We start from the raw sequence: 26,777 nt of genomic DNA, 5'->3' as shown, positions 1-26,777 counted from the left end.
ATAGATTCATTCAATAAGGCAAGTGCAGGGCCAGAATGAACTGTGAGACAGTCCTTGAGTATATGAGAGGGGCAACAGTCAGACCTGATTTAACTTTCACTAGCAGATCATGGAAAATCTCATTGCCGATTGTGGAGAAGCAACTGAGAGTGCTGTTATTTCTATGTACCCCAGAGAGGTCGGGAGCAGATCCCATTCTCACTGAAAAAGTCATACTTGCCTGGGACAACATAAAAGTATTGCAATATTTTATAAGTGCCAATTCAGGACAGCCTGTAAAACATTTGTCATTTTAAGCACATGTAATTGAAAATCGTTCTTAAAATTAGGGTTATGCTGGTGAGGGCTGAGGATCTTAAGTAGAAAATAGAAGCAGACATGTCCAACATCACCCTAATGAATATCACCACATTGTACAGCATACACACGGGGTCCCAATGGACCTAACTATTCACCAAGCATCAGTAAATCTCACCCTATCAAATACAGATCCCTGATTGATGACCCACACATAATTCCTGCTATGATGACTTTTACTAGAGAGAGCCAGTGAAATGTCTCTCCTTAGCAATGCTTGTAAAAGGTCTCTTTTTCAGGACTACAAATCGGTTGCCATTAATTCCATTTACTAAGAAAAACGAATGTGATGGGCGGAATGCTTAAAATAATCTCAACCACTGCTTATTAGTCGGATGTATTCCAGTTGTTCATTTTTATGCCCGCTATGCCTCTCTAGACAGAAATCAGCCATAACCGAATAGGACTTGCTAATGATTTAGAAGCAGGGTCGGACTGGAAATCCGAAGCAGTTGTCAGACCAGCCCCCCCCCTAGGTTGCGTAGTGAGCGACCCCGACCACTACAAGTAGGGTTTGGAGGATTCTCCCCCCCAAGAAAATTTGGGGGGAAATGGCAAAAATGGTGCATTCTACAACACATTTTTCAATTCAATATATATTCAATTGTATTCGCTTTTAAAGCACAGTAAATGAAAGACTTACAGTGCACAAGGATACAACAGTCTTTATTGGGACCCTTCAATGGTTCCTTCACTATCACCCTACAACAGTGCCCCTCATCTTTCCCTAGCTCCTCTCTCATGTATTTCATTTGTTGTATAGCGATTCTCATAACAGATTATGGTGTCAGAGCACTTTACATTAAACACACTGAGAGACCATGAATAATATATGTGTAAGTCAATGTACAGAAAACTTTACATAAGACCAAGGGGCACTACGAGGTGTAGGCATTTTTTAAGAGTGCTTGGGCTAGAGACGCACAAACTAGGTATTCAAAACTTAACACAGTGATTAGGGTTACATTTACTAATACAAATGTATTTCTACACTCACACACTTTTTAGCAACATTAGGATAATGAAAGACTGGAAAAAGCATAACTTTCTAACCTGTCCCATGTAGGTTGTATGCAGCTCTTTGATGGCAGTTCATAGTTAACTGTACTGGATTACTAGTGCCACTTAAAAACTGCACAGTAACAAAAGGATCTTGGTGACAAAAGCAGTAACCCACAGAGCTTTGCTCATAAACTACATTTATGTGAACTTTGTGGTACAGGAAACATCATTTACAATGCATGCAATACATTGCATGCCATTACAAAGACTGCGTTGTTATATCGCAAACCATTACAACGCAAGTCCTTACAACGACTTGCTGTAGGGGGTAGAAGGTGTTGGATTTAAAATCCAACACCTTCCCTACTGTTGCACAAACTGGAGTTGGAACAGTAAATTATACTATCCAAAATCCATCTCGCCCCCTACAGGAAGTCGTTGTAACGACTAACATTGTAACGGTATGCAATGTAACAACGCGGTAGTTGTAATGACCACTTTGTAATGGCATGCACTGTATTCGCCGGCGTTGTAAAGTGTCCTATTCATGTGGTACACTACTCCAGCTGGAAGATTAATCTCCTGAGATATCATGACATGCTTATTGTTGCTTGATAATGATATACAAAGAACTCTGCAGCCACTGCTTTAAAAACACAGGGAGCCTGGAAACGAAAGTGAGTGCTGTTTTTGTTTTGTTGGTCTGCTGATTTTTTTACTAAGGGCCGACAGTGCAAAACTGGCCTCCCAATAACAAAACCGGCCTTGCAGTTACAAAACCAGCCTCTAACCCTTCCAGTCTCCCCAGGAAACGCCTGATGTCCGGTACAGCCAGTCTGTATTATAAGAACTCTCCCTCACAACCCATTTACTTTTTAAGGATCCGTATTACAGATTCCACCAAGGGTACTGACAAATACCAAAGACCATTTGTTTCTTTTACTTTCTTATTTCACTTTATTTAGTCATATTTAGTCATTAATGATGATTTTTTTTCTTTTTTACTTTCTTTTTTCACTTCTTTCTTTCGTGAGTAAAAAGTTCAAAGATAAACACAGTTCTATCACAAAATTACAATAGTACAAATAAATATTTACACAATAAATTACAACTGAATTTCATACATGCCTGGGTAGAGAAAACATGGAACCGACATCATACATACACACTGCATACACACTTTTCACACAACACACTCCATCTGCACGAGTTAACACGTTTCAGTTGTTTATCTATTGATCACAATTTATTCACTACGTTCCGTAGGATTAAGTAATAGACTTGGTCAACGCGTTTCATGGGATAAACGATAGGAGAAACCACCTTCTTCAGGACCCGTCAGAGTATTGCATAGGAGTCTCTATACCCAGGAGTATTCCTTTTAATCTACGCCTTTCTGTTCTCACATCCAAGCGATCTGTTTAGGGGTTTTCATATTCTCTTCACGACTGTCTGCTATTACTGACTTTTTACAGACGTGTCAAAACTAAGACACGTGGTCGACACAAGTTATATTTCTTTTTTTTATAGGTTTCCACTAGCTGTTCTCTCTTTTTCAAATATTTCCTCCTTTGCTTTTATGCTTACTCTTCCTTCTAACGTTTTTCTTGGGTTGCTCTCCTTTATTTTTCTTTTATTTATATATCCAATGCTTCTTCAAGACTGTTAATTAATCCTTTCTATGCTTCTGGCTTAGTCCCATCACAGAGTCCCGAATTGCAGCATGCGTCTACACCATGATGGTGTGGACGCAAGAGAGATGCCCAGACGTGGGTCCCTTGCTCACTTTGCAGCTGGATTCAAGCTAGCCTGGCTGATGACGGCGGATTAGCCAGAAACCGGTCCCAGGATGCTTGTTTCCGGTCCAGGGAAGACATGGCTTGGCAGTTCGGGCTGGACTGTTCCCATGAGGCACAGGGTCAGAATGATTTGCATATGGCCATGTCTGAACTGGGGTGGCGGAGTGAGCTAAAGAATGATGATGGATTAAACCCAGATCAGTTGACTTGGGGGTTAGTGCTTGCAATGTTCAACACTCCGACCATCATCCCCTTTGGTTTTGCTTTGTTCGCCCTAAGTTGGCAGGGTATGCCCAGACGTGGGTCCCTTGCTCACTTTGTAGCTGGATTCAAGCTAGCCTGGCTGATGACGGCTGATTAGCCAGAAACCGGTCCCAGGATGCTTGTTTTTGGTCCAGGGAAGACACGGCTTGGTAGTTCGGGCTGGACTGTTCCCATGAGGCACAGGGTCAGACTGATTTGCATATGGCTATGTCTGAACTGGGGTGGCGGAGTGAGCTAAAGAATGATGATGGATTAAAACCAGGTCAGTTGACCGGGGGTTAGTGCTTGCAATGTTCAACACTCCGTCCATCATCCCCTTTGGTTTTGCTTTGTTCGCCCTAAGTTGGCAGGATGTGCCTAGACTTGGATCCCTTGCTCACTTTGCAGCTGGATTCAAGCTAGCCTGGCTGATGATGGCTGATTAGCCAGAAACCGTTCCCAGGATGCTCGTTTCCGGTCAAGGGAAGACATGGCTTGGCAGTTCGGGCTGGACTGTTCCCATGAGGCACAGAGTCAGATTGATTTGCATATGGCTATGTCTGAAGTGGGGTGGCGGAGTGAGCTAAAGAATGATGATGGATTAAACCTAGATCAGTTGACTGGGGGGGAGTGCCTGCAATGTTCAACACTCCGTCTATCACCCCCTTTGATTTTGCCTTATATTATCTGTCACCTTAACTAGTTCCTCCTGGTGATAAACTGGCTTCTTATTAAAGTGGTGTTTAGTGTCACCTAAACTCTGGAATGTTGTGATCATCATTGTGAAGCCCTTTCTTTGGGTCCTTAGGCAGTCAATACTTATTGGGCAGTATACTTAGGGGGTGCTGTCATTACGAATGGATGGCACAAGGCCATAATACTGTTGAACTCTAACTCGATAGCCAAGTTAGAACCTTTGGATACTTGACTCTCTAGGCAGTGAGGCTGAGTAGTTAAGGTTTACTCAAGGACATGGTCAGTATGGGAAACTCAAATGCAGTCATATTTAAGACTACAACTATTTTATCGGCAGATATACTAATAGAACAGTTAGGCGTAAGATGCAGAAACACAAGGAGGCTAGCATTTTCTTGGGTTCAGATACAACTTGAAATATTTGTATAGCCCCTCTGTTGTACATGCCTCATTTTCTACAACATTGGTCATATGACCATAGTTAACCTGAGTCACTGTGTTTGGATTGATTCTGTGATCTTCAGACTTCGGTATGTATTGATTCTTGTACGGGCGTTATCCTGCAAGAGATTCAGAGTTGTGCATGAGATTCAGATGTAATGACTGTGCACCCAAATATGTTACTGTTCTCTTCACTGGGTACCATACTTGATGACTCGTTGGGCTGAATCCACACCTACAGCATTTCAAGTACACAATGAAAATAATGTTTCCTAGAAGATTTCACTATGTCCAAACGTCCACCAACCCAATCAAGAACCCTCCGCAAAGACGTGCTATCCAGAAGATCGTGGAAGGCCTGAAAGATGTGACCCCATCTGGTCCTCCAGAGCAGGAAAAGGAGAAGACTTTTGAGAACAACCTTAATTGGGATAGTGATTCTAACTTGCTGTACCTAAGGTCATCATGGATGGTTTCAAGATACAGTCGGAAGAGGAGTTTGCCCGAGTAGCCCTAGGAATCTCCTCCGGGTCACCTTTGGAGCCTATCCCCCACAAGATAATGGAGGAACTCAAATTAGAGATCTTTCCTATCTTATATCAGCTGTGCTACCAATCCCTTAACAGCAGAGTAGTGCCACTTAGCTGGAAGCAGGCCATTATCACGCCGCTATTGAAAAAATCCTCACTGGACCCAGGCTGCCAGAAGAACTATAGACCTATTTCCCTCTTACCATACCCGGTTAAGATCTTGGAATGTCTAGTTAGTAGGGCGTTGTCCCTCTTTCTGGAGACAAACAACAAACTGGAAGAGGAGCAATTCGGGTTCAGACCTGGTCACGGAACGGAGACAGCCTTGGTGACCGTCTTAGACAACCTTCGAATGCGGGCGGACAGGGGTCAATCGGCAACTTTAATACTGCTAGACCTGTCTGCCACATTCGACACGGTCAACCATGATATACTTCTCTCGAGGCTGGAAATCCTAGGAGTGACAGGTGGGGTATTGAGATGGATGCACTCTTACCTATTGGATAGATGGCAAGCCGTAGCGCTCCCTCCGTATCAATCGGAGTTTGTGAAAAATGAACATGGGGTACCTCAGGGGTCATCAATAAGCCCTATGTTGTTTAACGCATATATGCGACCACTGCTGGAGATTATAAAAACGTATAACATCAGCGTGGTCACCTACGCTGAAGACACCCAGTTCATGGAGTCCCTGGACGGCGATCAGGCTGATCCCCTGGAAAGGTTTCACGCTTGTATGCTTGAAATGGTGAAATGGATATAGAACAACTTGCTTCAATTCAATAGCGAGAAAACAGAAATTTTACACTGTACGGTGGGAAGGATCCCACGAGGATTGCCAACTGACTTTTGGCCAATAACCACAGATGGCCCTTTGGCACTTTAACAAACTGGTGGGAGGTTGTTACACTCTCATCCGAGGACTTCGGAAAGTGCTACCATTGCTGCCAGTTCAGGTTAGAACCATGGTAGTCAGAAGCATTATACTAAGCCGCCCGGATTATTGTAATGCCCTGCTCTTAGAGTCTCCTGAATATCTGATTGCCAGACTCCAGAGCATCCAGCCGGCAGCAGAAAAGCTGGCTCTGCCTCGAGCACGCCGCTCGTCGACGACACAAGCATTGGTGGAACTGCACTGGCTCCCAGTTACTCAAAGGATTTTGTTTAAATCCTAATGTATAATGTTCAAAGCACTTCATGGACAGGACCAAAACTGCTTCAAGACAGGCTCCAATGGTATGAACCTATACGTAACCTTCGCTCATCCACTGCCAGCCTTGCCAGGATAAAGAAAGTAACCCTGCCTCTGGAACCGCCTTCCCCTGGAAATCAGGGGCACACAGAATCTAATGCTGTTTCGTAAGAGAATCAAGACGTGGCTTTTCCCTAAAGTTTGATCCCTGGCTCAGTTACATGATTTCTCATATTAGCTGCTTTTTTCTTTCTTCTTCCTCTGTCCAGCTCTCTCCTTTTTTGTCTTAGCGCCAGAATGCCCGTAGGGTTGCAGTGCGCTCTACAAATGCTAAAAATAAATAAATAAATACATAAGATCGGGTGACAAAGTAACTGGTGACCAGGGGTTTGATTACTCGTGTCGAGTTAAGACACAGTCCAATGCTCTGGAGTCCTGCACCCAATTTTGGACTCAGTTGGTTGTGATTTGTTCTGTGCAGTAGGTCACATACACTATTGGACTAGCACCCATTGTGGAGTCTCAAAGGTACTTACACTGTAGAGATCAGTATCTCTGAATGTAACAGCTGCAGTCAATATTTAACTTAGTAGGGCTACTTACAGGACTATTGCCACCCACAGCAGTCACTAGTTTTACCACATCCCACTTTAGGCCTAGGACTTGACTACAGATTTAAAAGACATAGACAATGTCTTCCAAAGAATATAGCAAACGAAGATTATTCAAATGGTTTCAGAGTCAGGATGAAATGGTCTAGCCAATAGAGCTAGATACCATATCAAGTGTGTCCAGAGGGACTGAAAAAATAATGGCCTTGATACGCCGGGATTATTCGCCATGCCCATGGGGGCCATCGTTGAATTTCCCTGCTCAGCAACACGAGAGTCAAGAAAATACACAATCGGAGGCTCTTGCTTAGTAGGGCAGACCACGCTGACACATTATGGGCAACAGCCCTACGGCAGATGGGCAGTTGTTAAACAGAGCATGGGAATGGGAGATGTGTGACAGGAAGCCAATACTGGTAGTAAAATAGAAGTTTATTCCATATGTACAGCAGCACCGAGCCTCCAGCCGCCCGGAGAACCTAGCCCCCTGCCTAATTCCAATAATACATGCAAAGCGCAAGCTAAGACACCGCACAGACCCCACATATCCCCTTTCCTTACAATAAAGAAAAAACACAAAACCCCTTTCTTATAATAAATCTAACATCATACACAAGTATAAGGCATAGAAGGTATGGGGTGTCCACAGAATGAGGAACCAAATCACTAAAACAAGATACAAAATGCATGAACACAACAGTAAGTACACAGCATTAGAACATAACATTCGTCAAATCTCTTGGGTACACGCTTCTTTTGAGGAGTGCTAATGCGATTACACCCATATCCCTGCACCTACCCTCCTCCGACACCTGCACACCCATTTTCTTACACACAAAATCGACCTTAGAACAGGGTACCACCACAATCATAGTGTTTCTCCACACTTTACCATTCTCTAACACCACCACGCAATCCTTGACTTGCCTCACCACCATGGGTGAAGAGAACTTAGATTGGCCCTTCTTCACATGACGAGGAATGACAACTCTGACCAGATCACCAACGCTCATGTCAATGTCTCTTTCACGACCATTACCTTTAGTGTAATATTTTTCCTGTACATGCTTTCACACATCCAACACTTTTCCTACCTTCACACAATCAAGTTTCTTCCCGTCCATTCCCTGTTGAACTGAGTACCTGCCACCATGCCACTTAACAATGAAAATGGAGACATACCCGTACTGACACGAGGAGTTGTTCTTATAGCCCATAACATGTCACAAATAACTTCCTTTCAATCCAACCCATTTATTAACGCTAGCTGCAGTTGATCTTTGATTACACGGTTCACCCTTTCCACCAGACCATTGTTGCAAGGATGGTACAACAATGTTTTTATGTGTTTGATGGCATTAGATTTGAGAAACTAATCCATCTCTTTGGAAACCAATTGAACACCTTTATCAGTCACCAATTCTTCAGGGAAAACCCCTCCCTGACAAATCCCTCCTGAACGAAATTAATGATTACACTTGAACTCACACTATTGACACATTTCAAATCAGTCCACTTGGACATGTAGTCTACCAGCACCAACACATACTTAGGGCAACTCCCAAGAACTCCGAATGGACTGGATATATGGAAAGCTCACTTATGCCAGGGCACACCATTGCGGTCTACAGCCTGAACTGGTATTAGCACAACAATCTATGACTTATCACTCAAAATGCACGCACTACATTCCCTCACTTAATGTTCCACATCCTTGTCAATCCCAGGCCACCAAAAATCTTCACAAACTCTCCTTCTCATTGCTCACATATTCATGTGCCCCACATGGGCAAATTCCAAAAATCTAGACCTCAATAGGTACAACCAATCTGTCACACCTAAACAGGACATCGCCAACCAAAGTCAACTCATGAGAAGATCTCCAAAATGGGATTAGCGCATGTTCCTTGGCACAGGATTATGGCCCCTGCCCTACCACATACATAATCACTTTCTGCAAAATACTTTATCTATGTCAGTAACAGCATGCCATTCCTCTTCAGACAACACACCACCAGTAATAGCATTCACAGAACACACCAATTCCAAATAATCCTCACCATCCTCACTCTCCTCAATATCTTCTTTGATTGGCAGACGTGACAAACAATCCGCCGCGAAATTCTGGATGCCAGTAACAAATTGCAAGTCATATTGATACTCCTACATGCGATATTGCCACTTTGCAATGCAAGGAGTTGCCCTTTCACCACTGCCAGTTTTGAAAAGCTCAGCCAATGACTTGTGATCAGTACATAGAATGAACTGACTGCTCCACACCAAATTCCTAAAGAATGAACCCCCCACCACAAACCCAAAGCTTCTTTTTCGATCGTGGAATTTGGTGGTTCAGCACCACAAAGCATCCTAGAAGCGAAAGCTATAATCTCCTTTTTGCAATAATATTTTTTCTGCATCAAAACAGCACACAACCCATGGTTGCTGGCATCGGTAGTGATATTGCATGTGTTGTGGGTGTTGAATAGTTTGAGGGGTTAAGCAGTCACAATCTCATTCTTTATCAATTCAAAAACATTCTGACACACCTTTCTTCAAAAGTTGCCACAAACACGCAATTTTTCTATAAATGTTGCTCACAAACTTGCCATAGTATTCGATCAAACCTAGAAACGACCTAAGTTGATCCTTACCACTAGGCACAGATGCATCCTCAATAGCCCTTAACAGTTTATTTGGGCTTGATTCCTTTACTTAAAACATGATGGCAAAGATAGTCCAACCCATCAAAGCAAAAGGTACATTTCTCTTTCTTCAAAGTCGAACCAGAAGTGTTGTGTGTCGATTTAGATATCGTATATAGGTTTCCCGATTTATGCCCTCATATAGGCACAATTCACATTGCCCTTATTTAGGCATAGTAATCCAGCCCTTATTTAGGCATTGCTCATGCTAACCAAATAGAGGCATGGTCACCTACATCCGTCCATCCACGTCACAATGAGTTCTTGGAAAACCAGACTCTTAAGCCTTTAGGACTTCCCCTGCTTGAATTATTGATTTCTCCAAGAACACATTTATTATGCATAAACATCTATTCCTTAGGGGTTTATTCATGACGTTCCTCTGCCCGACTTTTACGTCAATACTGGCATTCCTAAACACCTTCTAGGTATAGATATAACTTCACTTGCCATGGCAAACCAGGGCTCGGCTGCACAGCTCGATACTGTTCGCCACGGCAAGATCGGAAGGAATTTGAGTCCCCGCCTGACGCACTGACCAGTTGCTGTCATCCTCCTCGCAGAGAATCCAGCTCCAGTGTTTCGGACTCCCCTTGCGGGGTGTTAGAGATCGAGACCCGGAAAGAGATTCCAAAACTCTCTTATTCTAAGGTATGAAGCAGACTAGAACCTAGAGGGACTCTTGGCAATACTAACTATAGCTAAACTAGACTATAGAAAAACAGCACCTACTTCTTACCTCGTACTACACTTAGGTTATGTACATTGGGGTAGAACTGGCTAGAAGCACCAGACGAGTATTCACATTTTAGCCTGTGTTATTTATGTATGTATTTATGAATATATGTCATAGGTACAAACCATACTATTGCAATATTATTTTATCCTACTGCTAACGCTGTATGTATTATACTTCGCATTCTGCCTTACGATTGTAGCAGTTTATATCTCTTGCACGAGAAATAAGACTGTTCAATAAACCCTTTTTATTGAAACACCCGTCCATCTATTTCTGTGTAACTCTGTAGAAGCGAAGCATGCACTATTGACTGAGTGAAACTTATCGAATCTGAGAACAGTTCCAATTCTAGGGGAAACAAAGTTGTCATGTTTATGCGGTTGTCAGAAACTAATCCATTCTTGTTCATTCGAGAAGTTTCTAGTGACCTCTGAGTTAGCTGGCACACACAAGTAATTGAGTTTAATGTACTCGATAGAGACATACTGACCTCAGTCCTATGTCAAAACTATAGCGTATATTATTCCAATGCTCAGGGATATAGGAACTACACTACAGAAGCATTCAAAACTTCCAACACTTTCTCTAATCTATCATCATGTTCACTGTTATTACTTCCATAAATCAAAATATTGTCTTGGAAGGAAAGCACTCCACTTATGCCCTTGAACTAATTGTTCATGAGCCTTTGGAAGATAAACGATGCAGAGGCTAAGCTAAACGGCATCTGTCTATAACGAAAAGCACCTTCAGGAGTAACAAAGAAGTCAAATGTCTCGACTCCTCACATAACTCCACCTGATGGTATGCTGCCGACATATCCAAAGTTGTAAATACCACACCACCCTTTATTGTGGACAACAATTCATTGATATTAGGCAGAGGTTGCTGATCAACCCAAATATTAGCAATCAGGTTGCGCAAGTCCACACACAATCTCAAAGATTTGTCAGATTTGCGCGCTAAAACGACCGGAGGTAACCCTTCAGACCCTTCGATTGGTTTAATGATGCCTAGTTTGCACTACTTATCCAACTCAAATTTAAGCTCATGCCTCATGTTGAGGGGAATGCGCCTCACTTTGTGTACCTTGGGTACTGCACTATCCTTTAAAATGATTTGATGTTTAAACCCTTTGAGCTTGCCAAGAGAATCAGTGAAAATGCCAGGATACTTCACCAACCACTTACATTCATATACATTGCACACCGCTTTGTTACATACCTCCAATAACAGTTGTCTGGATAAGACCAAATCAGGATGGTTGAGGTCCAAAATTATGTCCAAAATTCACTGCTCATTCCATCCCAATAAATTACACCCACCCGTGGCTACAAATACCGTGTCAGTGGATGTCTTGCTATCAAATCCCAATGTAGCTTCAACTTGACCTAAAACGTCCACCTTTGTTCCCCCATACGCAAACATTTTCACATGAGATTCACTCAAACGAGGAATGTTCATTCTGGCGAAATTAGATTCACCAATCAACATGAACGGCAAACCTCAATCAGTCATTACTGATACTTAAACATCATTTATAACAATCTCACATATGAGAGGTTTCCTTCTGACAACGTGATGCATGTGACAATATATTCTCAACATGCAATGATGAAGAAGAAAACATTAGAATCACACTCACATCTTCATTAGATTGACCACCATCTTCAATGAATTTAATGACAGTGTAGCCTCGTCCTCTTCGACTCTTGGATGACTTAAGCACACTTGCGAAATGGCCCCGTATGCCACACTTGAAACACACAACATTTGAAGCTTGACAATGTCTGGCGGTGCTCACATGCGTTCGGCTACCACAGTGGAAACACACTACTTCCACACTCTCATTAGATATTTTAACATTTGACCGGGGATTGGCTAAAAAAGGTTTTTTGAAAATGTTCCCGTTCCCTTTATCTACATTTTATTGTCATGGCGTTCACTTCATGTGTAGACATGCTTCCATCCATCTACCTCATACAGTGTTGAGAGTGCTCAATACTCCTAGCAATGGTCAATGCTACTTCCAGACTAGGATCTTCGATGGACAATAATCTCTCTTGAATCTTTTTGTTGTTAGTTTTTTCACTTAGTTGATCGCTTATAATTTCATCCTTGAGGTCACAATAGGTGGGTAACACGGCTACAAAATCATCACCAGGTTCACCTGGAGCTTGGTAACATTGCAAAAATGTGTGTCATTCCAACACCACATTCTGCCTGAGGTTAAATCGCTTATTCAGAGTGAGCACTACTAAACCATACTAATCAACCATATAACCATCTAAATCTTCACAAGTGCCTGCACGCATCAGTACGATCTCAGCAGGCAATGTCTTGAGGATACTCCTGCCTTCAGCACCTAAATTATATACCAACAGAGATTTTTTCTTCTTTGATGTAAACGTATCCTCATCAATGGACTCCAAATAGGCCTCAAATGCCTCATACCACCCTTCCCAACTTAATATTGGGGTGCCTGGGACACTCATCTTCATCATCAATTTACTTTATTCGATCCAACTAAAACAAAGATCATAAAAGTTCAAAACAAGTTAAAAATAGCAATACTAAAAGAACACATTAACAGGTATAAAAAATATACAGATTACTTAGCCCCTAAAAACATCTATGGGTCTCCGCTACCACAAACTCATCTGTCCCATACAGACCCGCACAAATATACCTCTCAATAAGCAAGGATAAATACATCAATTATGAAGAAATTCGCAGTCAGGATATCTTAAAAATGGGATATAATTAGTACCGCAATCACATTTCCCTGGGACACTCAAAAATTCTGGAGGTGGCGAAATCTTTTCCGTGGTTGCCTAAACAGTAGCTACTAGGAATGCTGAAATGACACTATGGCGTAAAACCCCAAATCACCCCGAAAGTTGCGGAATACCAGGTGTGCCTGTCACCATTTGTTCCAATGAGGGTAAAAATGCAGGCAAAATTACCCTTAACTCTGTTGTTAACAAACAAAAATTACTGTATTCAGGGTGTGCTTGTCATCGTTTGTTTCACTTTGAGCCGGAATGTAGGCATACAGACAGGATGCTTCCACTTGTGAGTAGTTCCTTCTGTGCCCCCGCATTTAAGAGAAGAGGAGAGCCTGTCACCGTGCATCCAGACAGGCAAATGATGGGGCGTACGTTAATCCTTACTAAGATGGCACTGGACGTCGGCGTGCAACTTCAACGCGATGTTCGTAATACTTTAGCCGTTGCACCAAACCAAAATGTAGGGGGAGGGCTGATGTTGATGAGGGTGTTACTGACCCAAAACCTCTGTAAATCTGCACGGGATCAATGGCGCACCAATACCAAGGGACCCGGGAACCAAGAACCACCATACATTCGCTTCAGACGTAGACGCCGACTGGAAATGAGAGTGCCAAATTCAGGACATGCCAACAACACGGGCGTCCAGGACCACGACCACTGTCCGGGAGGCTTCCGCTCCGTGGGTTCCACAGTGCTGCCACTCGTCGCCAGAGAAAAAAAGCCAACACTGGTAGGAAAACAGAAGTTTATTCCATATGTACAGCAGCCCTGAGCCTCCAGCCGTAACTGCCGACCAGAGAACCCAACCCCCTTCCACATTCCAATATTACATACAAAGCGTGACCTAAGCCACCACACGGACCCCACAATGTGCCAATTAACAGTACAGATTCATGATAATCAAGTTGTAATCAATATAAGGGTGGATATGCTGTAAAACCATGTGATCCTTCATGAGCGTTTGATTTGTGCTGGCAGGTACTGTAGACTACGCCCAAGTGATGATATTCTGGCAGTGAGGGTAAACAAAGTAATATGAACACTGAAAAGTAAAAGACCAAGTGACTGAATGACTGAATCAGTCCTGTATTTCTTTTATGTCTTGTGCCGTTTTAGAGTCCTGTCAGTGTTCACACAAAAAAGCTAAAATCAAGAAACATATGTAATCCTTTTGGAACCTTTGTATTACATGTTTAAGCCTGCATTGCTTCATCTTGCAATAAAATAATATATTGGATGGTAATTTCTTGTATTTGTTTGATATCCAACAAAACTCGAAATGGCGTTGGATTGTTTCAGCTTAGTGTTGTTGCTCTAATGGTGAGTTACTATTTTTTGTTCTGAACCTTACGTTTATGTTTGTGTCAAGCAAATGTAGTAAGAACTGGGCTGTCTCTTTTGGGAAGGACCAGTACTGATTTGCATGTGGTTGGTCCTTGCCAGTAGTTGCGCGAATGTGGTAGATATATTGGAATGTGGCCAAGAGGGACTACTTAAAGTGGCTGAGGTTGATTCCATGTGTCACTATCATACTGTCTAATTCAGCACTGGCCATCACACCTCTGCTTGACAAGCAGCTTCAGTGCGCCTTAAACTTGCTTACAAACAGTAACTGAGATGGCTTCACCTTTTTCTAGATGTTGACGAGTGTGAGCTATTCCAGATCAATCGCCAGAACCGTATATGTATCTATGAGTGCATCAACACTCCTGGCTCATATCGCTGTGCCTGCCCCTCGGGATACCTCCTCAACACAGACATCAACAGTTGTGAGGGTAAGTCCTGTCTTTGGTAGATGGTGTGTCATGGATCTTTCCTGTGCATACAGACCGCCTGTAGCGTGTTACTCTGTTTTTACAGATATTGATGAATGTGCCAATAATGAGCACAACTGCAGCCTGAGCGATATGTGCATCAATGTCTACGGGGGATTCCAGTGTGTGCGGCCGGAGTGCCCAAAGCCTCGCTTGAACACCAGCTATGTCAAGACATCTAGCTAGTAAGTGTGTCTCCAAAGATAGAAGAAAAACACTGGGAATTGGGGGTCTCCTATCCATTTGTTAAGTGCACCAAGAGCCTTGATTCCATCTTTCTAAATTGTATTATAAATTGACTGTACTATTTGAGCAATGCCTTGGATGTTTCTTCTCTGAATGATACACAACTGAGAAGAATAGTCTGACAAGTGTCCTAGATTCTGGTTATCTGACACCATTATCGCATGGAATGGGCTATATGTGTTCGTAGGCAATATCCTCATAATATTATCATGCTTATTAAAATCACTGCAGCTTATATGGGTCATTTAAGACGGTAAGAACTGTATTTCCGAATACATCTCAGTCCAGTGGTTCTTAACCTGTGGTCCACTGACCCCTAGGGGTCCACGACACCTATTCAAAGGGTCTGCATTTGTTCACAAAATTAAATATTATTAGCTGATTAATAAACTATGTACATAAAAAAGCCACATTGAAACTTTTAAAACATTCTGTATATGTGGAGATATTTGGAAGCTAAAAATCAAATTGGTATTATTATTTTGATTCGTGGGAGAAGCAGTTCTTGTATGGACTATTGGTGACCTCAGATGAAGCAGCAATCTTGTGCGCTGACAAAAAGAACATAACTGAGGAGCAAAAAAGACAGTGATATGCTAGAGGCTAGCATATTGGTTTGTATTTTAAAAATTAAATTAGGTTTTAAAAAGCTTTATCTTTCCCATCAACAGTAAAATTTCGATGTTCGCTTTTTTGTATATGTGAATTAAATAATTTTCATAATTTGTGTACATTTGATGTATACATGTTTTTGTGTAGTGTTTTGAGGTCTGAATCAAAGAAATGGGTAAACCAGGGTTCCCTGGCTTCCAGTAGTGAAATACTGGGTGCCTTCGTAAGTCAAAAGGAAAAGAACCGCTGTCTTAGACCATTCTTTTGTTTACTGAAGAACTAAATCTATTAAGATTTCTCAAGAAAGACTGAGAGCAAAAACAAAAAAGTTCTGCGTGGCCATTTTCACTTTATCAGATGTTTCATTTGTGACATACATGTTATTCCTACTGCTCCTCTACAATATCAGCTTTCAGACGACTCATCTCCCTCGTCCCTATCCTCCCTGAAATGAAAGTGGCTTCATGCCCCCATTTCTGCAGAGAGGAGCAAGGAACGAATATAAAGGTACCATACTGTAGTGAAACCGAAGCAAGAGCACTTGTATTTCCCTCTAGCGATCATATGCTTGTCTATCCAACACCTGACCCAGGGCTTTAAGTGGGCCGGATCTCACCGGTGCTGAGCACCAGCAGTTTTTTAAAGGGGGCTTCGAAACGGGTCCCTATCGGGCTCTGTTTTGTGCCCTGGCACAGACGGTCTGTTCTTTTTCCGGACTGCAGTGACAGCAGGCACATCCATGTGCGCCTGCTCACACTACTCACTTCTCACTAGTGGAGAAGTTACGGCATGACGTCATGCCAGGTGAGCGTTGTAGAGGCAGGTAAATACTTTAAATAGTCATTTTCTCTCTGGATTTCACTTCTCTTTATGAAACTCAGGAGCCGCAACATTGTCGTGGTGTCACCAGGGCTTTAAGTTGAAGCTTTTTCAATATTATATTTAACAAGCCATAGCTGTTGCTTATTTATCTTATGCAACTAACAACCATTGATAAAACGAATAGTCCTGACTTCTTGTAGGTATTATGTATTTTTTTTTAATAACACATTTTATTTGTTTTTTCTAATGCAATATGGGCCATTGCCCTACAAGTACCTATAGGAAACAAAATGAATCAGGAGTACCATAGTATTTAAACAACTGTAACTCCTGCGGGAACTGCAGGTAAAACAATACAAACACAGTGCAGACAATCCTAGATCCCAGTGATTGCGTAAAAGTTATATATGAGCTATGGCAGACAGCCACATGATGCGGAATGAAACGTATAACAAACATTGGTATGAGTGGTAAGTTCTATCAGCAGTCTAAAGATGGGAGGGGGGAAGGTCTATCCCTCGGTATGTCGCCCAACAAGTCCATATCTATGTATGTTTCTGGGGGCATCGATGGGCCAGAAACACTGCAATCTCTGTACCCATACAACTGTTTAGTTCCGCCTTCCATTTACCCATAGTCGGAGGGGAGACCCCCTTCCATAGTTGGGCTATGTCGGGTATGGCAATGGTAAGAGACAAAAAAAGTAAATGTTCTTTGTATTTGTTACCCGCGACCCTGTCAGTGCTGTGTCAAAGGAAAAGTCTTGGATCTAGCAGGAGCTCCCATGAAAGTATGTCACTAAGGCAAGAAGCCAACCTCCTCCAGAACGGCTGCAACACTGAACAGCTCCAGACCATGTGTAAAAATGTACCCTCTTTCCTTTCACATCTCAAACAGGTAGGGGAATGAATTACCCCCATTTTCCAAAGTCAGAATTGGGTGTAATAGGCCTGGTGTATGTACTTGAATTGAATGAGGTTGTAGCGTGTAGACACCTTGGCACTCCGGGGGCTGCCTATGGCTTCGGCCCAGAAATCATCTGTCAAATCAGAGATATTGTCTTGCCCTGCTCTCCTAGTTTTATCAAGTGTTGTTTGTGTGTGTGTAGTCAGTGTTTCATATATTTCCTTGATTTTATGGAGCCCCAGGTCTCCCATCAGTAGCCAGCCCTCAAGTGGATGGAATTCTGGTAGGGTTTCTAGAGCACGAACCAGGGAGTCCAGTGAATGGCGCAGTTGGAGATATTTATAGAATTGTGTCTTAAGTGAAATTCCTCTTGCAACTGTTGAAAGGATTTCAATGTAGTGCCCTGCATCACATCTCCTAACGTAGATATTCCCACCAAGTCCCACTGGTGAAATCCCTGCAAGGCCGTCACTGGGTGTAAGTCTGTGCCTTGCCACAAAGGGGTTGTTTGGGTCAGGGTCCCGCGCCATCCCATTTGCCTCACCTTGTACCGCCAGAGCTGAATTACAGTTCTACTCACAGGGGGTAGTATATTGAGATTCCTAGATCTATATAGGAACTGAAGAAGGGGAACCCCTTCCATTGCTGCATGCTCCAGCGCAAAAGCCAGGTCAGTTGGGGAGTTATACCACCATTCATTAATAATAAGGAGGTGAGATGCAGCGTAGTTTGTATATACATCCGCTGCTGCGATCCCCCCGCAGTATGTGGGTTGTGCGCATATATGGAGTGCCGCCTGGATCGCTCCCCCGTTCCACAGGAATTTATGGTGTATGGCATTGACTTGCGCAAACCAGGACCTCGTATGTTGTAAGGGAAGTTTTGTAGTCGGTAGAGAATTCTTGGCAGCGACACCATCTTAAAAATGCCAGACCGGCCCTATAACGATATGGGGAGGGAGGACCAAAGTGCTGTTTCCTTGTTTAGACTTGTAAGTAGCGAGTTAATATTATGTTCCCAGGAAATCTTTGGACAGGGTGACATGAAGATGCCTAAATAATTAAAAACCTCAGTTGCGCTTGATAGCTGCGTCGCCCAGGTGCCCTACCCCTATTTGTTACATATTGGAAAAAGCACAGACTTAGCAGGGTTATTGTTAAGGCCTGTAGTTTCCCCAAACACTCTGAGGATTTGCAAGAAGCGTGGGCTTGAGAACCATGGGTCTGTTAAAAAGAAGAGGACATCATCCACATACAGCGCAATGCGATCTGATTTTGCCTGAGACCACTCAAATCCACGGAAGACTGGGTCACTCCGAACCCACACAGCCAGGGGCTCCACAGCCAAAGCAAAGAGTAGCAGGGACAGGGGGCACCCTTGCCTCGTACCTCTGCGTATAGGTAAGGGGTGTGAAATTGACCGTAATTTGCTATCAGGCCATGCCACACACACTAGGGCATGTCCTACCTTTCATATACACTGCAACCGGCCCACAGAGGAACCTTGGGCCTACCTTAGGGATGGCTGACATGTAAGAAAAAGGAAGGTGAGGGACTGGCAAGTGTGCGCACTGGCCAAGTCGACATGGCAGTTATAAACTGTGCGATAGACTCCGCAATGGCGGGTCTGAGTTTCCTTTTCAGGGCTACTCACGTGGGTGGTACAATCAGTGCTGCAAGCCCGCTAGTAGCATTTGATTCACAGGCCCTGGCACACTCAGTGCACTTTACTAGGGACTAACAAGTAAATCAAATATCCAATCATGGAAATACCAATCAAGAATTTTTTTTACCACAGGAGCACTTGCACTTTACCACTGATTAGCAGTGAGAAAAGTGCGCAGAAACACTACGCCAGCAAAAACTGAGTCAAAACCGGGAGGGCAGAAAGCAAAAACTCAGGGGAAACACGCCAAAAGATGCCAAGTCTAACAATACCTTTGAGTGAACATGCGTTTTATAAGTTCTTTATTACATTACCAAATTATTAGCTAATTTCTCAATGCCAAGTTTGCTGTGGGACAGATTCTGTCAAAGGTATCGCCACTGCAGTGTGTGGCCCTAATAAAAATCTGCTGTAAGTCAAGGGATTCTATGGACTGCAAAAATGTAGCCATACCTTTATCAATGAGGTCATCAATATGGAACTTAAAACATTCTGCCATAATACGTTTGCTAAACGATCATGCTTATCAATTCAATTCAATTCAATTGATCTTTATTTCGGCAAACTTTGCCATAAAAGAATTACACATCATATACATTTCATTAAAATATACACATTAAATCCCCTGATCATGCTTATCACCCATACAGGTTGATCAAAGCACTATTGGACTCTTTGGCTGCATTATGGGGTCTGTGTCCAACACCACATAATCAGGACAAAATTACTTAAGGCTAATTAGTGTCTCATTACAAGAATCTTCTTCCTCCAGAATGATGTAGCAGGGTAAGGGGTATTTGTAAACAATGCCAACACCTCAACGTTATTAATCCTCCCAATCATGGAAGGAAGTCTTCCATGGCAAGGGCCACATGGAATAGTGATTCACGAAGCTGAGGTGCCTACCCTGTTCAAACCACCACTCAGTGCACTCTGATGCACCAGTATTCTTAAATTACCCTTTCTGTCTTGGTGTTACCTTTGCTACCTCCGAATGGAAGTAACTATGCAGCAAAGCTTCAGTAAGAAATAGCAAATCCCACTGCTTGTTGACAATTAGAACACAAATGTGTCACTCATGTTTGGTCAAGGAGCAGCAGTTTAGTGGGGCACGGTTAAGTGCATTTTCTTTACTTTCCAACGCTTCACCCTTCTGGACAGGCACATGTGGCATTTCTCCCGTGGGGGGTGTTCTGACAGGTACTTCAATTTTCTCTTGATCTAACAAGACGTTTCGGCAGGAAGGTTGGTTACAGCTGATTTATACAGCCACATCATAATAATGTGCTGAAGAAATGTATTTATCAGAGCGGCAAACTTTTCTCTAAAGTCACATAGCTAGCTATTTCTTCAAATTAAACCTTTGTAAAGGTCTCCGAGGCTCAAGGCACCACAGTTTGCTGCTGGACACACAGACTCAGGATGGATTGACACAGACGGACTTGCCTTTGGCTTGAAGCAAGCATGTCCACTGTGCTAGACCCCAACTGTCCTACAGCAGTACACCTGCCCACATGATTGAGATGTCTACCTTCTTCTGGCATGTGGGACTCAGAGGGGAAGCCTTGTATGCAACAGGATTTGTCCCAGCTCTACCAACCTTTCAGAGGCACTCACCTGTAATGGCGGATTCCACCCCATCCCTGCTGGGGCTCGGCTGGAATCAGTCATGGGGTAGAGGTACTGGCATGACATTTGACTGCCCTGACACTTGCCATGATTATCTCCCGGAGACTTTAGATTATAATTATATGTCTGACCAAAATGAATAGCCTTTCAAAGCCACCAGGAAGATACATGACCAATTCTGCTCATTTGATACAAGCCTCTCTGTGTTAAAAAACAAATGATACTTATGGAATAGATGCCGCCAGATCTGTACGTGGCATGGCGCATACTCAAGGTGAGAATACAAATGCATCTAACTGTGCCACAAATTTGCATCACTTTAAACCATGTTCCTAGATAACACAGGAGACACGTTTTCTGGATCACTGGGGCTTGGAGGTGAGGTGGGCAGCAACACAGGAGCAAAGTGGAGCCATTACACGTTGCTTTGAGCAAGAAAGGCAGCTGCTTTGACTTGCGCTACTGGTAAAGCACCTTCATTTTGTTTAATATATTGAAAGAGCTCTAAGGTATATAGGAAAACACCTTTGGTGGTATTTTCTACAGCTGAAGGCTAATTTTACTGTCCAGTTTTATTTTATTTTATTTCTCCACAGTAACACGAATAAAATAAATTGACAGTGTCACAAATTCATATGGTCACAAAAAGCCCCCCAGATACCTTAAACCAATCTTGTGTTTCTGAGCCCCCTTTACCGAATATAAGCTCAGTTCTAAATTAAATAAATTATACATTTTTGCCCGCCAACGCTCAAATGCAGGGGGTTCAGATTGAAGCCACTCAGAGGCAATACACAGCCAGGCCACCGTCATGGCAAAAAAAAATTAAATAGCGGTGTTTGTACAAAGGAGTCCCCTTTACAACATCTGGCCCGGTCCCTAATAACATTATAGCAGGCGTAATACTCATCGGCGTCCCAATGAGCATAGACAAAAATGTCTCAATATCCGTGATGTATCTTAACAGTTTACTACAACTAAAAAGATATGAAGACTATCCGCATTATCCCCCCCCCCCCCCCACAACGAAAACATTTGCCATCATACCCACCCCCCCACTTAAGCATACGGGCTGGAGTATAATACAAATTGAAAACGGTTTTAAAAAAGTGCACCTTCAAATTAGCGGAAAGAAGAGTGTCCCTAGATCTTGACATGGCATTCTCTATGGATATATTGTGTACCCCCAATATCGTAGACCATTTAGAATTTTGTTTTCCTAAATCATCTGTTCTATAAGATAATAATATCTTATATAGCACACCGATTTTCTCCTGTTGCCAGTAAATTAAAAACATTTTTCCGACATAAATCCCAAATTTGAAGGAATTTAAAAAAGTGAGATTTAGACACATTATACTGTCTCACTAAATCTTCATAAGACAGAAGGAACCCACAAGTGCCAAAAAAATCCCCTAGTTGTAGAATACCTTTACTCCTCCAGCCAAGTGCAACACTATCCCAAAATATAGGAGGAAGCATCTTCACAGCGTTCGTGGGGGTAAGTGTGGCTCACCGGTTAGAGGAGGCAGTCCATGATGCAGTGGTCAGACCCGGGACCAGGGTTCAATCCCCGAAGCGGCAGGGCCTTGAGCTCAAAATGTCCACGGACTCGATAATTCTCGCCTCGGTGCCCACTCGAATCGTGGGTTCACACTCTGCAACTCTGGGCAATAGCTTGCTTAATCTCCACTACGGCCCCACCGCGATGGTATGCCTGGTCTTCACCTTGGGGATGCCCAATAGGGGTAATCTCGCAGGGAAAGGCCAGGATGGGTTCCCAAAGCAAGCGCCTTGAGACCTTACAGTGAAAGGCGCTATATAAGAACGTATGATTTACGATTTACGAAAATAAGATAATCTCTCCAATGAACATAATTTACGTGTTCTCTTCCATACTTTAAACGCAGCTTCCAATACTTTAAACCTCGTCCGCTTAAAGTAGCTGCCATCAATTTCCAGGAAAAGCATTGTCGTGCCTCAGACAACAACAAAATCTTAAACATCGAAGGAGCCTCTGCTGTATCAGCAACATCTTCCCCAGTCAATAATACCTGCATCTGTAACAAAAAACATACATAAAAATACAAGGCAGAGTCAGGGATAGCCAAGCCACTTTGCTCAATTGGTAACGTCATAAATCTAGTAGCTCGTCTAGGATTGCCAGGAGCCCAAAGAAACTTGGCACACAAAGATTGAAGCTGTTGAAGTTGGGTCCCTGACACTTACAAAGGTATAGATCTAAATAAATATAAAACCTTAGGCAAGATATTTATCTTTAAGATATTGCTTCTATCGATTAGAGTAAGGTGTAATCGTCCCCATCTATCTAGTGATTTCTTAATGCTACGTATCATCGCTGTCCAATTGGCATCGACCACTTCAAGCATCGATGTCCTGATTTTGATACCCAAGTATGGCACTTCTTTTAGAACCCTGACATCATCCAATACAATATTAACAGTGCCTAACATTTGAGTTTTAGTAACATTAAATTTATAGCCAGATACCTGACCAAAACTATTGCTAACCCCTCAATCTCGTGAAGTGCAGAATATGGATCGACCGAAGTCACTGCTATGTCATCAGCATAGGCGAAAACTGAATATGGAATATCTTGTACAAAAAAGGGCTTAATCAAGGAACTGTTACCCAATTTCTTGACAAACTGATTATTGTATAAAGCGAACAAAAATGGCGAACAAGGGCACCCTTGCCTGGTGCCTCTTGTAATACGGACTGGCTCTGAAAGTAAGCCCATTGAAGCAATCTTAGCGACTGGTGAAGTGACTAGTACCTGTAGAGCAGTCATAAACCCTTTCCCAAAACCCAGTCACGACCTCAGTTTCCACATGTAATCCCACTCCACCTGGTCAAATGCTTTCTCCGCATCCAATAAAATTAACCCTAAATCCCGTTTCTCAGTATGGGCTACATCAAAAAGCGTCACCACTTCACATGGGTGACTGTCCCTCGAGCTGGTATAAACCCATGTTGGTTTTTAGAGATTAATTAACTAATAATCTTGGATAAACGAGTGGCCAAAATCTTCGAATATATTTTGCAGTCACAATTTAACAACGAAATCGGGCAGTATGATCCGACCAGTTCTGGGTCTTTACCCTTTTTACTAAAAAGCACTATGGTACCTTCTGCCCATGATTTAGGAGCATATCCCTCCTGTGCAACCCTGAATGTAGTCAACAGTTCATCTTTAATTTGATTGAAAAACATATTATAAATCTCCGCCGGGAGCTTATCAGGTCCAGCAGCCTTCCCTAAGGCAAGACTATTAAATGCCATTTCTAACTCTTCCACTTTGCTTAAATGGTGATTTCATTGCACATATATCTTGTTGGATCAAGGAATGTTTTGATCATAATAGGCAGTCCGCCCACAATGCAATTATATGGGACACGTTTAAAGCCTGCTTCAGGGGGGAAGTATTAAGTTTTGGACTATATTAGCAAAGAAAGATCAAACTAGAGATTCAGGCATTATATTTTGCTTTGAGAGAGGCTAAGGGAAAATTAACTCTGGGGATAGCACAGCGAGGTAATAATATTCTGGTGTTAGAAAATGCAGTTGCTAGATCACGGGCTAAAATTCATGGGGTGTGGAATATGGAGAATGCGAGAAAATACTTGGTCTATAAAAAGCAAAATCATGAGTACGGGGAAGCAGTTGGCAGGTGCTTGATATTACGGTTGCGTATGAAAGAATCATCTCGCTGTATTGTGGCTTTGAAGGATAAGTCCGGGACACTGTGTTAGGACCCTCAAGGGATTTTATCAATTTTTCATCAGTTTTACACTGAATTATATGCGCAACAGGAAGGGGCGGTGATGGATAATAATGTATTTCTCGAGGAGGTTACACCATATCTAGATTCTGCTGAGATGGAACAGCTGGATAATCCAATTTACTGTCCAGTTTTAATTGTTTTTGGACTGCACAACTCATTTGGAAGAGCACATGCACAACATTTAAAATTGCCACTATGTGACATAGTTATTCACATTGAGCAGTTCGGTCAAAACCACCTATAGTTTTGTTTTAATAAGCTGTGATTGAGCGTGCAGAAAGATGGGGAATAGGACACAGCCGACAAAAGCTGAAATTACAGAGGTGAAGAAGATATTTGAGGCTGCTCTAAGAGGCTGGGAAGGAGGTGAGAGGGTGCCTGCTAGTAGGGGGAAGGACATCACTCCCAAGAGGGCAGCGCTTTCAGGGGTACTGGCAGCAGGCACTGCCTGCCTGACAGGAGAGATTTGTGGGATAGATCACAGTAAAGGTGCAACATGAGGGGAACTGGGCTAATAAAAAGAGAAGAGCTGAAATGGTGTTGAAGAATGAAGGACAAAAATATATTGCAATACTGAGAAGTATGGGAGGTTCAGAGAGAGAAAGGGATGAAAAAAGAGAGAGCAACAGAGGACAAATGTCCAATAGGGACAAGAATACAACAGACATTGATATGTGTTCCAATGAGAGTTGAAGAGGGTAGTGCAGTGTTTAGGAGACAAGACAAAGAAAAAGAATAGTAGGGAAAGAGCATGCAGAGAAAAGCAGAACAAAAGATATGGGAGCGAAGACAACAGACAAGTTGCTACCAATGGCCGCAGGAGAGGAAGTCATTGAAACTTCTTCCTCCTTTGAGTGGTTACAGCAGAAGTATACTATTCCAGCTTCGGATTTTCTAAAATACTTTCAGGTGCTTACAAGTATTCGCAACGGTGTCCCCAGAATCGAATTAGATAATATTCATCTTTTTTCAATCATTGGAAAACGCTCCACTACCATTGGTAGCCTATATCGGATACTAATTGAAAATGCTATAGATGACTTATGGCCGGTTGAGCAAGCTTGGGCTGTAAGGCTGGGTAATCCAAATATCGATATTGATTTCTCTCTGGTCCTCTCATCAAAATTGTTCATCGCCTCCAATCTTAAAGCCCAATACTATAGAGTCATATACAACCTTTATTATACACCGGCAAAATTGTTTTCTTGGGGTTTACGGGCCGATGACAACTGCCCAAGATGTAGACAACCTCAAGCAAATCTAATTCATATGTTCGCTGAATGCCCCAAATTGGACTTATTAAAGGCAATGATCATGGGATTCTGGGCCCAGGTATTTGGACGGAATATACGAGACTCAGTAACCCTTTATTTGATGGGTCATGATGATTCCCTTGGTCATAGTATTGAGGAACAAAGGTCCATTTTCTTAGCTAATGCAATTTTCCGCATTATTCTTGCTGCCCGATGGAAGGACCCAGAGCCACCTACGTTTCAAATGTGGCTTAGTCGATTTTTGACCACCTATAAACAGGAGATCTCAATTTATGGTACTAGAGGCAAAAAAGCTAGGCTTCTTGGAGCCCAGATTTGGGCTCCAATTTCTAGATGGTATTCTAACGTGAGGCCTCCTGCTCTCCTTGTTCCGATTTGACCTTATCGGATTACCGTTGCTTAATTTATTTAAATACACGATATATTTAATTCAGTTTTCTTTTTCTTTCTATGTTATTATATTTCTCTTTGGGTGATATAGCTATTAATATGCTTGTCTTCTTTTTTTTTGATGTCTTATTATGATTGTAGTATCTTTTATATATTTAATGAATATGTATTGTTGAATCCTTTGACTGAATTTTGCTCAAAAAAAAAAAAAAGAGAGAACAGAGCGAGAAACGTGATAAGGACAGTGACAAGCACCAACTATGCTACAAGAAACAGATGACAAAGCATGCTCCGTTGAGAAAGTGGAAGATGATGCTGAATTAAGAATATGATACTCGGAAAGCCATGGGAATAGGGAGGAGAGAAGTTACGAAGGTTCATGACGCAGATCGAGAGATGATGATCAAAAGGACATACAATGGTGGAGGGAACTGAGGAGTGGTAGAGTTGACGCGGAGAAAGAACAAGAATAGGATCTGAGAAGGGGTACCCAAAAGGTAACATGAGAGG

General features: G+C 42.5%; 1 protein-coding gene across 2 annotated transcripts in view; it reads left to right on the top strand.

Annotated features, from left to right (window-relative positions):
• The window catches only part of LOC147677618 (fibulin-7-like), a 163,246-nt gene that overhangs the window by 120,671 nt on the left and 15,798 nt on the right, over positions 1 to 26,777 (top strand). For both annotated transcript variants that reach the window (XM_086945271.1, XM_086945272.1), the window contains 2 exons: positions 14,742 to 14,879; positions 14,965 to 15,103. In XM_086945271.1, the coding sequence (XP_086801397.1) occupies positions 14,742 to 14,879; positions 14,965 to 15,103 (277 nt within the window). The remainder of the gene's footprint in view (positions 1 to 14,741; positions 14,880 to 14,964; positions 15,104 to 26,777) is intronic.

This window comes from Lissotriton vulgaris, chromosome 12 (assembly GCF_964263255.1).
Source record: "Lissotriton vulgaris chromosome 12, aLisVul1.2, whole genome shotgun sequence".
Lineage (NCBI taxonomy): Eukaryota > Metazoa > Chordata > Amphibia > Caudata > Salamandridae > Lissotriton > Lissotriton vulgaris.
Note: the sequence above shows the minus strand (reverse complement) of the source record. Positions and strands in the feature narration are given on the sequence as shown.